Source organism: Dermacentor albipictus, chromosome 1 (genome assembly GCF_038994185.2).
Source record: "Dermacentor albipictus isolate Rhodes 1998 colony chromosome 1, USDA_Dalb.pri_finalv2, whole genome shotgun sequence".
NCBI lineage: Eukaryota > Metazoa > Arthropoda > Arachnida > Ixodida > Ixodidae > Dermacentor > Dermacentor albipictus.
This window is the reverse complement of record NC_091821.1, coordinates 367,352,037-367,365,423: the sequence shown is the minus strand read 5'-3', so window position 1 is coordinate 367,365,423 and position 13,387 is coordinate 367,352,037. Positions and strand designations below refer to the sequence as shown.

Sequence of the window (13,387 nt, the reverse complement as noted above, 5' to 3'; positions counted from 1 at the left end):
CTCTAATTGCCTATTAGGAGTCTGTAGCAGAATTATGAAGCAGTGATATCCGAAATGGAGAATCAGTTGCAACTAGATTGCAGACTAGTGTGGTGAAAATTTACTGGCATAATCACATATCAACGGACTTTCATAAAGTTGAGAAAGTTCTCAGAAACTTTTTAAATGCGTGCAGTCAGGGTAAGCTATGCAAAGAATAGTTTTGTTGAATCATTACATAAAACTGCATGAACCTGCTGAATGGCTGAAAGGGGCAGAAAAAGTGATCAGTGGCAGGTTAAATAGAATTAAGACGAGCCAAACCTGATTATTGGATCTTTGTCACTTTGCTTAAAATACACAAAATACGCAAAATAGCTCAGAGACAATGAAGGAACACTTTATTGAGCATTCAGTGCATAAATGAAGCTGTACATCAAACACACATATTGGCATTTCACAGTCGAACGTTTAAATATTGAAGCTTCTAACACCTTTCAGCAAATATGCCTACCTAAAGATGAGTAATGACAGCATTTGTCACTTTCTGCACTCCCCTAAAAATGATGTGCACCAATAAAACTAAAACAATGTCAGAATTCTTACTTATTTTAATGAAATACCCACTTGAGTTATCTGAAAGAAATTTCTTAGAATTCAGAAAATAACTGGAGACGCAAACACCAAATTTGATTACTGCAAAATTACCATCAGTTGAACTACATAATTGACCACTGATGCAATTCAATTCAAAACTTATGATTACAGAAAGCTGGAATGGGTCAGGATGACTAAATTTGGTTATTCAAATTGCTTTAATTCGTTAAATACATTTTGTGGCATCTTTTTTTTTTTCAGCTTGATAACATGCACTTGGACAGTGAATTCAATGATATGCGGTTTGTAGATGTCATTTATCATTGCTTAGCAGCAGCTGTGAATAATCCTCTTACAGGGGATTGTTCATTGGTTACAGCAACTGTTTATGTTCAAAGATTGCCTTGTAGGTTCTATTGTTATAGTAAACAGCTCTTATTATAAACAGATAACATTAGAGTTCCAGCTACCGCATAAAGCAACAAGCTACTGGTGATAAAATGATGATGCAACAGTAGCTGGGATTTTGCAACATACAAGCAGAGACCTTCGTATAAGTTATTCACATTAGCCACACTTTTTAACATATAATGCGACTTTAAACATTTTTTTTTTTACATTGGCCTACTTTTTTTGCAGATATCTTGCTTGTGCTTACAACTCTATGAAAAAGGATATTCAGTATAACAAACACTATTGGTGCCTTGTGATTTTGAGGACATGCAAAACACCAAATTTATGAAAAGAAGTGATATGGTCAGCTGACTTTAATGTAAAAGTTAATTCCATGTGCTACTGCTAGATGTGATGTGTGTAGGCTCAAAGGCCTAGGAACAATATGTAAGTGGCACTGGCCTGCATGTAAAAACTGCATGTAAAACCATCTTGTGAGATGGAGTGTATGTTGCGAAATATGTCCGTAGCATCCTACTGCTGTTATGGCAATGCCAACAGGCGCACCTTATGTAAGCAACATAAAACATCTTGCAGTGTTCGTCTGAAAAACCGACAGGGTGGTTTCTCCATGTTCCTGGTGAAACAATGACACTGGTGCTTTTCAATTTAGCGCTTCGATGTTTAGGTGTGAGAGAAAAGAACTTTTATGGATGACGTATTCATGCGTTAAAATGTAGTGTCTCGTCTCTCGACTTCAAACGCGCATTTCAGAGAAAAAACTAAGGAATGGTAACGCAACATGGAAATAAAACAAGGAACAGCAAAGAAAGAACGGAGGCGTTTCTTTCATGCGCTTTTCTTCTAGGCAAATTTCGCGTCCTTCCTCCAGTTTGTCGACAAGGTGGCTTCGCTGCATAAAGAGTATATGTGCGGTGAAGCCAGCTTGCCGTTGCGTTTGTGTTTTCGATTGGCGCGCCTCTTGAATGTTTTCACAGTTTTTTCATGGCGACGTGCGCGTTGCGTGCTCACTGATTTTCTCTTATAATCATTCGTGTTTCTATAGAATGTATAGATTGTTGCGCCAAGCATAGTGGCCCTCTTATGTTGTTTTGCCGAATGCAATGTGGCGAAACAGGGCATGTGAAACTGAGCGCCGAGTGCAGCCAGAAAATGGCCGCCACGGAGCTGCGGGATGTGACACCTAAATTTGAAGTGTCCACGTCGCTGCTGACTTTCAGTGTTCCCTCGTTATCCCATTGTCAACGCACGATGTCGCGGATGGAAGAATGTTCTCGTTTGTGAAGTTATCCGCGAGTCGCCGATGAGAGGGCGCCAGCAGCACGCGCTGTGACCGCACGTCACTGGCGTCCGTGCCCGTCGCGTAACGATTAGGTCCGAGTGGGTGCGTTGCCTGTTGCATTTCGCTGCCGTCGAAGTTATGTGCCGCTGCTGCCTCGTTGCGTTCACGTTGTTTGCAGTTTTCGTTACATCTACACGTCAGAGCTTGTAATGGAGGCCGGATTTCTTGATCATTTCGAGGATCCTAGGCCAGGGGGCCTCCGGGTAGTAACCTGCGAGAGAAGAAATGTTGTGATTCCCGAACAACGTTGCCGTTTACTGCTTTTCAGGGAATAAAACCAAACTTTAGTTTCATGTACGGACTTTGTGGATACCTCGAAGGGTGTTTCGCAAAATTTAAGCGTGAACTTTGGCTTTTGCGTGTAGTAGTGCTGCTTTTGTGTTGATTTTTCCCGTCTGTCCTCCGCACCTTTGTGGCAAAATGTGGCGACAGTAGGTGAGGGGTGTCTCGTGATATTCTAGGCCGCCTTCAGCGACGCCTTTCGTCACGGAGCATGCTCAGGAGCTTGTGGCTTAATTTGACTCAACACGGGGATAATTTACCCCAGGCGGACTCGGATCGCTTTCCTGAATTAGAGGACGGCGGTTCTTAGCTGCTGCAGTGATTTGTCTGGCCGAGTAGAAAAACCACAGCAATCTCTAACCCGTCAGGGGGTTTTCCGGCAGCCTAAAGACATCCTTAGCTGGGCAGGGAGATTCAAGCCGCACCAACGCTGCACAGTAGGAAGCAGCGCGTGTTTATGCCTAGCTGAAAAAAAATAAAGAAAAAAAAACTGGACGACCCGTAGACTCGTGATTGCTATAGGGCTTGCATATTATCCGCGTCTTGCTGCTACTTGTGTTATGGAAAGGCAGGGATGAAGCTTCGCACAACGCTGTGTCCGTATACCGCGTGTTCCTGCTCCGTCCCACCCCCCCCTTTTTTTTTCTTGTATTCTTTTATACACTGCGACGGACATTGGCCCTGGAAGATCGGAGGCCGAAATCCATTTCGACACGAGTGCAGGCAGACAGCTGGCTGGGTTGGTATGTGCTCAGATTTTTAAAGAAAGAAAGGAAGAAAGAAAGCACGATGAATGTAACTACGTCCTTCAAGGCAAGGCCGGGCGATACTGACTGACAATTCAAATTTGACCTATAGCAGAAGCTCAGTGATAGAAGATTTAGCTCGGCACACCCGCATGGCAGGCTCGCGCATGTAAAGAAAGATAAGACGTACCCTTCTGGAAGTTTCTGCTGTCCCTAGGCGGCAGCGAGGACGTGGCGGGCCCCTGAGCGCACAGCATGCCGTAGACGCGGATGCCTGGTATGTTGGCGTACGGCGGCGTGGTGTGTCGCACGGGTCCCAGCAGGCGCGACCCCGTGGGGCATCGGCACACGAGCAGGTAGTGGGCGCGGCCCGTGCGGGTGCTCTGCAGCGCCAGCAGCTGCCAGTCGCGGGGCTCCTGGCAACGCCGCACCGACAGCACCGGCTCGCATACCTGCGCCCGTCAGTTTGTGTGCGCTCTTTGTCAGGGGCTTCGCAGTCGCTCCGCGAGTACAGGAAGATCAGTCCCCGAGGGTCCCGTAGCACTCCGGGGGTCCCTAAGCTCGGAAGAGTTAATTGAGCACTGTTCGTCCTAACGTCCAGGGCTTTAGAGAAGCGAAAGTCCTACAGATGTCCCAGTCGGCAGCTCTCTAATGACACATTTTAATAGTTCTTTTATAGCATTCTGAATATGCTGCGTAAGTCGTCAAAAGCAGCTTTGACGCTATGTTACGTTAGAAAGCAGGTGTAGTAGCGTTAAGATAACTTTACTATTTTATTATCAGCTCGCTTACGGTCTCACTAAAGCTTTTTTCCTGCCTTACACAACGTTTGCAGTGCTGCCGAGCGCTGTAAAACCACCAACTGAATCTGCCAAAGAAAAAATGATGCACCCTTTGGGTTTTATCGTGTCCTCCTACAATAACCGTCATCTACCTCTCGCGCTCCCTTAAGAAGGTCACAAACGGCTCGTGTCTGTCAGCGTGTCATGGTGTTCATGACAGGAAAGTAGCGAGCGGGGAGCCCCAAATTAAGTGTACTCAAAATTGATGACGGTTATTGTTGAGAGAGAAGATAAACCCCGAAGGGATGTGCAACGTATTCTTAATGCGGGGTCATCTCACGGCGCATTGTGGCTTGAGAAGTTTTGACAAAGCATGCGCGAAACTCTGTGCGTAACGCACACTTTAGGTATAGACTATATAGTCTGACAGCAACCCCACACACATAGGAGTGACGTGCATCGCACATACCTTGATGAGGTTGAAGGTGCCCTGCTTGTCGTTGGAGACGAGTTTGATGGTGTGCTCGTCGAGCTCGGCCGAGTCCGAGCAGGGCTCGGCGAAGGCTGCCGGGCAGGCGCACAGGGGCTGGGTCCGGTTCACGCGCACGTACAGCGCCGAACACACCTGTTGCGCCGCACACTCCGGCAGGGCGCCCAACCCGCGCGCCGGCGATGCCGTTGTCCCGCGCCGCTGCCAGGGTCGGTGACGTTGCTCCGCCTGCGCACATTCCGCGGAGTTTCGGTGGGCCCCATTAGCGCATGCGCGGCGACATCGCAGCTGAATTAAAAGCTGACACTTTGAGGCACGCGTAGTTAAATAATTCGGTTTTGTCTCTTCACAAACGGTGCCTAATTTTTCACCATGAGGCGCGCAAAAATTTGAGCCGGATCCGGTTCAAGTTGTCTTTGTGAGGTCTACTACAATATATAACCAGTCTGTCCCGTTTTGTTTGCGTATAGTACATGTTAAAGAGGTACATGTTAAAGCGCACCAGCTTGCACAACATAGCGCTCGGTCAAGGCTGACCTTCCGTATCTTTTGGGCTGCGGATTCGCATTCTTTTTTTTTCCATTGCCACGCGTAAGCGAGAGCATTGTCTCGCTGTTTCATAAAACGGGGGTGGGGAGGGAGGTCGAACACAGCCGCTTTCCTTCCTTCCTTTATCCGCGCATTGTTACGCCCTCCTACGCGCGGCGCTGTAGCGCGGGGCTTCACCTCCTTGGCGGTATTGGGTGCGCTTGCCTTCGACGCGGCAATCGCGCGCCTTGCCGCTGCCGTGAAACGGTTTTCGCTCGGGCAGTGCGCACGCGTCGGCCTCGTTATCCTCCTCCGATGCCCTTGGCTGCGTTCGCGGTTTCACCCCGTGCAGCTGACCGCGGTCCCCTCCCTTTTCAAACATCACACTTCGGAGAACAGCACGCGGAAGAGAGCGCCGAGTGACCGCGGAAGCCGCTCTGCTTTGCTTTATATGTGTACATGCCATCGTCGTCCCCCCTTTCCCCTTGTTCCTTTTGTTCGCCGCTCCTCTCATCTTTGCTGCCTGCTCTTGTAAACATTATCACCCTCTCTATAGTTATTGACGGTGTAGGGCTAGACTCTGCCCCCTCGACTTTTTCTTTTATTTCCATTTTTTCTTTCTTTCTTTCTCTCTTTGGTTCTTTTTTTCCGCGGAAACGTGAGTCTTTCGTTCGATTTGCCTTCCGTGGCGGCGTTTTTCCCGCTGCGTGAAACCTCTTCCGATTTCATTGTTTGTCGCTGTCGCGGTCCCCCGCTTCTCGAGTTCTAATCCCTCGGGTGGACGGCGGAAGTGGGAGCGCCGATGGGAAGATAGCGTATGCGGCAGAAAGGCGCGGGGCTTTGGTATTCCTCGCGGTCAGCCGGATTCCACGGTCGAAGAAGTTTGCCTCGCCTTCGTGTCGCAGTCTCACCGGACGCCGTCCATGGTGTCCGCAGTCACCGGTGACGGTCGTGCTATGAAGGCGAAGAACAGGCGCACAGCTCAATGACGCGGTATCGGGACACTGGCAAGAGAAATCGCCATGAGCGAATGCAGGTGCGGGAACCGCGGAAACCCACATACGCCTAGCGCTTCGTTGACACGCAGTCGTTGGCCGAAAAGCGGGCCTCTTTTTCACCGTCAAGCACCGTGCGACGAGAGTTTGCCGGTTGTCCACGGCCCAATTGTTCATAACTTTGTATTGCTTGGTTGAGATTATCGCTTCGCGTGTAAGTTGCGGTCTAGTTATCGAACTAGTTCAAGTGGCTACCACGATATTGAAGCTGGGCGCATTTTACTGGCACCCATTCAGCATCTAAAAACACTCAGTTTTTGCTTGCAGTTAATGACCTAGCTTGCCTCTCCTTCTCCCGGCATCACTCCCCCCCCCATAACAGGCGAAAACAAATTGTCGGCACTTTATGACCGTTGCCTAAGAAATGCTGCGGTAGCTTTCCGCGAGACATCTTGGGTATATCTTTGGCTGATTGCAAGCGATATGCCTGACGTCATGTACAATTTTCGGCAAAAGTTTACAAGCCACTGCGCGAGGGGCAAACATGTATGTCGCTGGGCCCTGTTATGTTTCCAAGCTTCCAAGCTGGGCGGAGTGAGGAGCACTTCCCTTCCTTGGGGATTTGGGGCAGCGACCGTTCTTCTGGGGATGGATGGATGGAAACAACTTTATTCTGAATCCGGCAAATTTGACGACCCGGGCTCAGGTCTCCCATGAGGGGACTTCGAGGCCTTGCCTCGTCGCCGCCTCTCGGGCTTGCTGGACAGCCCACTCTTGTGTCTTGAGGTTGGAGCTGCGCAGAGTGGCGGCCCACTTCGACGCAAGAGCCTCCGGAGCTACTGCCATTGTAGCTGATGTAACCCGACACTCCCACAACATGTGTGACAGCGTCGCTCCAGTTGCCTGACATAATTTGCAAAGAGCAGTCGGGTATTGCGCGGGGAAAATGTGCTGCAATCGCACCGGACTGGGGAAGGTTTGTGTTTGCAATTGTCGCCAGATGACTGCCTGGCGACGTTTCAGCATGGGGTGAGGTGGGGGCAGCAACCGCCTGCCTAGCTGGTAGTGCTTGGTGATGTCATTGTACCTGACCAGGCGTTCTCGCGTGTTTTGAGCCAGCAGTTCTGAACTCGAAGAGGCGGTCTGGGATCTGGGGATCCCCGTGGCGAGTCCAATCGCGCCATGTAGGGACACCTTGATATGTTTCAGTCTTGACTCAGTAACGCTATCTCGAGCAACGGGAGCACGCCATGACCACAGATCTCGCACCTGAATTTCAATCAGTGCGTTGAGACAGTGAGGTTTAGCTCATCGTTTGCGCCAAGATTCCGTCTATACTGCTGACGAATTACACTGGGCTATTTGGAGCAACTTTTTTTTTTCACTCCACTGGAGGGATTAGACGCTTCTTTTTTAGACAAAACCCGTACTTCAGCGCCCGTACCCGTACTGTCAGCGGAGAAGCGAAAGGCTGCTACAAATCGACAAGTACAATTCGCCACAAATGTTAGGAACTTCGTGGACCTGTTACGAAAATAACGCGCGAGCCGCCTCCTCGAAAGTTGCTGCTGACTGTTAAAAAGTGTCGTGTGTTTCACCGAGCGGAGAAAGGTTGTGATTTCTTTTTCACTTATGGGGACGATTTGTATTTTCCTGCTGCAACGTACGCCGAGGCGCGACACCCTTTCCATCTCGTGTCCGCTACAGGTGCACGTTAGGACGCGAGTCAACGCGCGTCGACGAACGAGAGTGCCATACGAGGCTCTTCAGAATACAGCGTGCTTGATAAGTTAAAGTATAGGCGTTGGTCTTCGAAATTAGAGGGTGAGGCACACACAAGACGACGAACGGAAGGTCATTTGGCGGAGTCCTCTTCTTGCGGCGGGCGTATCAACGGTACGCATCTTGCGGTCCTCTATAGGTATGGGAGCCGTCTGCCGTGAGCCAGCGAGCCTGTAGGAAGGAAGCGGATCTACCGCCACGGCCTCACGCGACGTCGGCTCTGCTTCTTCCGTGCATACATTTTCACGTTGCCGCTCGCCAACTCGGCGCGTTCGTGGGAAAGCGGCCCCGAGGAAGTCGCCGTCGAACAGCGCGCAGCGGGTCTTTTCTCCGCCGTCATCTCCACGCGTTAGCAAGTGCAGTGTCGTACGAGCTGCATGCTCTGAAGCTTCGGAACCGGTACGGTTTCGTGTGGCTTCGGGCCGGGCGAAAGCGGCAGCGGCTGGGAACGCGCATATGCCGTGCGTGTACTGGGCACTCTCGTTCAGCTGGTGCCGTAACGTGGTCGCCAAATTACCGAGAGTATATCGAGAGGGATTCGGTCATTTTTCCTGCGTCAATATTTGCCCTAGCGCTAATGTGAAGCATCACGCGACGTCCCTTGTCCTCCCGGGTGCGTGAGGCCACGTCTTCCGCGTTTTCGCTCCCCCCCACCCCCTTCTCGTTTACTGTGTCCCGTCCGGCTACTGCAATGCGAAGTTTTTTTTTCTTTTTTTTTTATCGGGTGCCATCAGGTTTCGACTAGAGGTATCATTGTATACTTGTGCATAGACTCTGAGCGCAGTGGAGGGTTCCATGCCCACCGATCTCGGAGGTGATGACTTGTTCTCGTGACGACTGGGGTGTTCTTACAGTTTGCTACATTGCACGCGAGCTTCTGGGAGGTCAGTGTTGGACGCCATTGCTCGTCCGCTAAACTTTTCCGTACCCGTAGGCGGCAAGGGTGTTCGATATGGGGAATACCTTAGAAGTTTAGGAACTGCTTGTTACGCTACGGAATGGAACATGCATGCGTGGTTACTGGCGGAGTTAGTGGACGGCAAGAGGGTACCTCTTAGAATACATTCACGTGTTTGGACACCAGGCAACGTACAGGTGTTGTTTATAGTCTATAAGCGCGGGCAGTGGATAAGTACCTGGAGTTGTAATAGTTCGCGTTGCTTGCGGATTTTTTTTTTCATATTGCTTGCGTAACTGATTTTATTTAAGCTATGTCCTGATGTTTCTGGACAACCACCACGTCAATCCAACGTGTTATTGCGTCGTCGCGCAACGACGCTGCGGTCTTTGATTTGCAATGTACTACGAGAAGCATTCTTTTTTTTGTCACTATAGTATACTTGGCCTGCGGCACACTCAGCCTCACATTACGCTAAAGATCTTTCAGGGCGGGATTTGACCGCCGTATGTTTTTTAAAGCATGTGTACCATACCATCGAGTACTCTCCAGCGTTACCCTTCGATTGAAGCAGACGTATAATCACATCACTTGATTGTATCATTGCAATAAGAAGTTGCTTGCGGAAAAAGCCAGTGCGCTCGATCGAGTGCTGACAGCATGCCATCCTACGAAACCTTAGCTCAGGAATTACCGAGGGGCGTTATTGAAGTCTCGTGATCTCTGCAGTACAGGGATGCCGTTGACGTTTACTTTGGTGTTTTTGGCAAGACATTTACGGCTTGCAACACTACAGTCGATTGCACACTCTTCCAGACATGGAACATATTCGCGAACCGCCGTAGCGAATTTGCATCATACGCTTTCAGGGTTATTGACGCTCAAGGATTTCGACCAATGGGTCAGGGGGCGTCATGGCGTGCGGCAGTTGCCGCGCGAATTCCTGCGAAATATTTTGCGTTATTGCTGACAGAGGAAGATAGAACGCGATATATAGTGTCTGTTAACCAAATAACGCCGAGACAGCGCCATGTTGTGTTAAATCCATTGCAGTTTTTCCAGACAGTCACAGTGCCGGCCACTGGCAGAATTCGCTTGGCACAGAGTGCAGAGTGTTCAGTTGCTGTCTCAAGAAAGTGAACATGACCTACGTGCACTCAGTAGCTGCTGCAGTGGGCTGCTGAGCACTGTGTCTGGGATTCGAGTGTTGGTCGATGCGGAAGAAGGGTGCAACAGGGGCGGAATACAAGAATAACCACGTGCACGCGTTAAAGAACTGCAGATGGTCGCGAACTTAATCCGGAGCCTTTTTAAGATGCACGCTCTCACAAGCTTGGCCTTGAATGGTGACGCAAATACTAACCGTTTATTAGGTCCGTGCCTTATTAGCGTATATGGAAAGACACCTGGCATCACGGTAGATCTTTCCAGAGGATTACCGTTTTACCGTAAACGTCTGATACGGATAAGCACCGGGGCTAAAACTCTTATACGGTGGATTCAGTTGTAAACTCGAAGTTTCGAAGCAGTTCGTTGAGTTAAAGAAGAACGTGGCAAGGATTGCAAGTGATGATGAGCCCGAAGCGAAAACGTGAAGCGAAGAGTCTACTCCGCTTACAGTGCAATAGGAAAGTAAGCATACAGAAAAAACACAGGGCATGGAGGTCAGCCGACTATCACCCTTACTATATAGTTGAGAGCCAACCATCTGGTGCGTGGTTGCAACGGTGAGATAAGAAACGGGGCCTTCACCCTCAGTCAGTGCCTACGTCACAGCTGTGGCTATATGGTGTTCTGCTACTGAGCACGATCGAGGTCGCGGATTCGATTCTCGGCCATAGCGGCCCCATTTTTATGGCGGCACGAAATGCAAAAACGCTTGCGTACTTCTTGTTCACGTGCAAGCTGAAAAATTCGGTTGCGAAATTATTTTTAGTGTGGCTCGTCCCTCATAACTCACTGCGTAATTTCGGGACGCTATACTTTATAACTCGGGAAGCGTGCCTTGCGTTCGCAGCTTCGAATTTCTCGATGACATGTAATAGGTTGCGAAATTTGGCGAGCCGGTTGAATCCAACGAAACTTGGCGTGTTATTACGATGCAGAACACGACAGAGAATATGAATAGCTGTCCTGCAAGTGTATGTGGTTGGTTCGAAAGTGCAGACCCTCTGCTCTGTACGTGCCGATGTTTCTATTGCCGTCGTCGAGGCGGTGTCGCTCCTCGTCGAAAGGTGGCTGCCGCGGGGAAGAGGCGAGGAAAGGGAGGGTGCCCGCCGTGGCCCGTGGACCGAGGAGCTCGTCGTATGCGCGTGCACGCGGCGGCGGCGGCGGCAACCGCTGGCGCCGTGACCGCGCACCGCCCTTTGCGGCGGCGTATGGCCATGGGAGCGTGGCACCGCGTGCCAGCGGCGGGCCTCTCCTGCCCGTGTCACGTTGCCGCGCCTCCGTTCCCTGGCGACGAGTCGCATTGTCCTCGGCAACACGTGCGGTTTTCCTCTGCTGCAGCACCGCAGTTTTCTTTTTCTTCTTCTTCTTTCTATGTTTGTACATCTGTCGCCGAACAAAAGTACACGCGGCCCTTTGATCCGCGAGCGACTGCTCGCCGAGCTGTGGCGGTTTTCCTCGCTCCTGTGCGAAGGGGACAATGAAACAATTTCCCTATATGTGTGCCGCCTATACCAGTTCGCGAACACGGTTGCGGCGTTGGGAGCATTGCAGCTGACCAAGCGACTGTTGTCGAGTGCTGCTTCGTTAAGATATATAGCATCGTCTCCGTTATTTGAAGCTCGCATGCTGGTCTGTGGACTTTCCAGAGCCAGAGACCAGCGTCGCGAGGATCAAAGGTCAGCTGCGATGGCTCCGAGGAAATCGAAAGCGCGCTGCCTCGCAGCTTGTGTGAGGTGTCCCTTATTTGCGATGCACGCGGGCATCAACATCGCGTCTTATTATACCACTATATACCGTCGACGCCTGGCACAGGTAAGCGGCATGGCGAAAACTCTTCCGTTAAACTGAACTTTGTGTACACTCGAAAAGACAGCGCTTCATTCGTTTCCTTCTGTCTGTCCTGTCTCTTGGGCTATTTATTCAATTTGACTTCGTGATGTGCCAACCAGCCGAAGTTAGCCTTCTGTTGCGCGTTGAACGTCAACAATGGCCATATAACGTCGCCAGCTACGACTCTACATGTGGTTCTGCTGTAAGCCACGCAAGAATAAGATGTTGAATGTCACAACGAAACAAATCATGTGGTCGTTTCGTGGTAGTGGCCTTATTCGGTGAAGAGCCGATTTTGCGATCACCTCATTGCGTGTCTGAGTTAAGTGTCTCTTTAACGTCAGACCGTTTTCACTTCGCTCACTATGGAGGTTCGCATGTGTAGGTTCCATATGAGTTATACTTAGCCCGGTTTCTCTTTTTGTTGCCAACTACCCGAAATAGATATAGGCCTCGAGGCATAATTTAAACATAATATTCCGATGTCATCTGCGTCTAGTGAATATTGTTGCAGCCACCACGATGCACAGTCTGCCCAATAGACTACGTAAGCGCGTTAGCGCTGATATTGTGGCACGACTTCTTCGGTACACGGGGAGCGGATCTACCGCCTTCACTAATTCTCCGATGCAAGCTGTGCTTGGTGACTGGATTATTTTTAATACACTGGCAGCACCGCTCAAGATTAAGCCGTGCGGAAAACACGCGATGTTGACCCTTTCTAGTACACTCTAGCTCAGCGGTCTTGGCGTCTTCCCCATCGCCGCACAATTAAACACGTGACCAAAGTCAAGAACAGGCACGCACTGACCTTGGACTGCTGCTCCTGGTTGTCACTTTGGCTAAGCTTTGCCCAGGCGCCGTCGGCCAGCCACAGAGGGACGGCGAGTGTCAATATCCCGGCAAGGACCCAGTGGCTGGCAGGCATCCCTCGTCACGTCGTCACGCGGCCGCACGACATAGAGGGCCCGCTCGTGATGCTGCCCTTTGCGCTGTCACAGTATACACTGAAGGGACCAGGTGTGGTCGACGGGCCACCTCCCCGCAAAGCAAACCTCCCCTCACCGCCCGAACTTCATCCGAGAACCCCCGCCTCTCTCTTTCCTCCACCGAACGGACCGTGCTGGGATGCGGCGGCGCGCTTTTTGAAGGGAACGACGGTGCGTAACGGGAGTTTTCTTTACATGACCGCGTACCGGCGGCCGCTGCCCCTGTTTCCGGCTGTGGCCGCCGGAGGCGCTGCCAGCGCGTGACGTCATCGGATGGGGACTCGTTAAAGCGACGATGCCGTCTGTACCAGCAATGGCAACGACGGCAAGCCCGGTCGGTTCGCCGCGTGTCCCAGGCGTTACCCCGGGGAGGCGACACACGCGTTACCCCCCGTCCTCATGGCGGGCCGGAAGAAAAACTGGGTCCCCCGTGTATACACAGACACACACGGAGTTCGGTCAGGGGGGGAATGCGTCGAATTAAGCCTGCTCTTTTGTTGTCTGCCGCATGGCAGGACCGGGCTGTGTTATGGGCGCCCTATATTCCATCCGCGCGGGCCGAA

General features: G+C 50.8%; 2 protein-coding genes across 3 annotated transcripts in view; one reads left to right on the top strand and one right to left on the bottom strand.

Annotated features, from left to right (window-relative positions):
* LOC135904104 (elongation factor-like GTPase 1) overlaps nt 1-13,387 on the top strand; it is a 155,886-nt gene that overhangs the window by 41,544 nt on the left and 100,955 nt on the right. The window lies entirely within an intron of this gene.
* On the bottom strand, nt 359-12,990 carry dsx-c73A (doublesex cognate 73A). Its single transcript, XM_065434727.2, has 4 exons — nt 12,647-12,990; nt 4,612-4,860; nt 3,551-3,812; nt 359-2,543 (listed from the first exon to the last, which is right to left on the bottom strand). The coding sequence occupies exons 1-4, from the start codon at nt 12,761-12,763 to the stop codon at nt 2,470-2,472; spliced, it is 702 nt and encodes a 233-aa protein (XP_065290799.2). The 5' UTR covers nt 12,764-12,990; the 3' UTR covers nt 359-2,469.

Bases quoted from the DNA above. Each gene is read 5' to 3' on its own strand.
- dsx-c73A (XM_065434727.2), bottom strand. From the start codon at position 12,763: ATGCCTGCCAGCCACTGGGTCCTTGCCGGGATATTGACACTCGCCGTC. The intron at 4,861-12,646 runs GTCAGTGCGTGC...GAATGTGCGCAG, and splicing joins ACCAGGAGCAGCAGTCCAAG to GCGGAGCAACGTCACCGACC. The intron at 3,813-4,611 runs GTATGTGCGATG...TGACGGGCGCAG, and splicing joins GCACCTTCAACCTCATCAAG to GTATGCGAGCCGGTGCTGTC.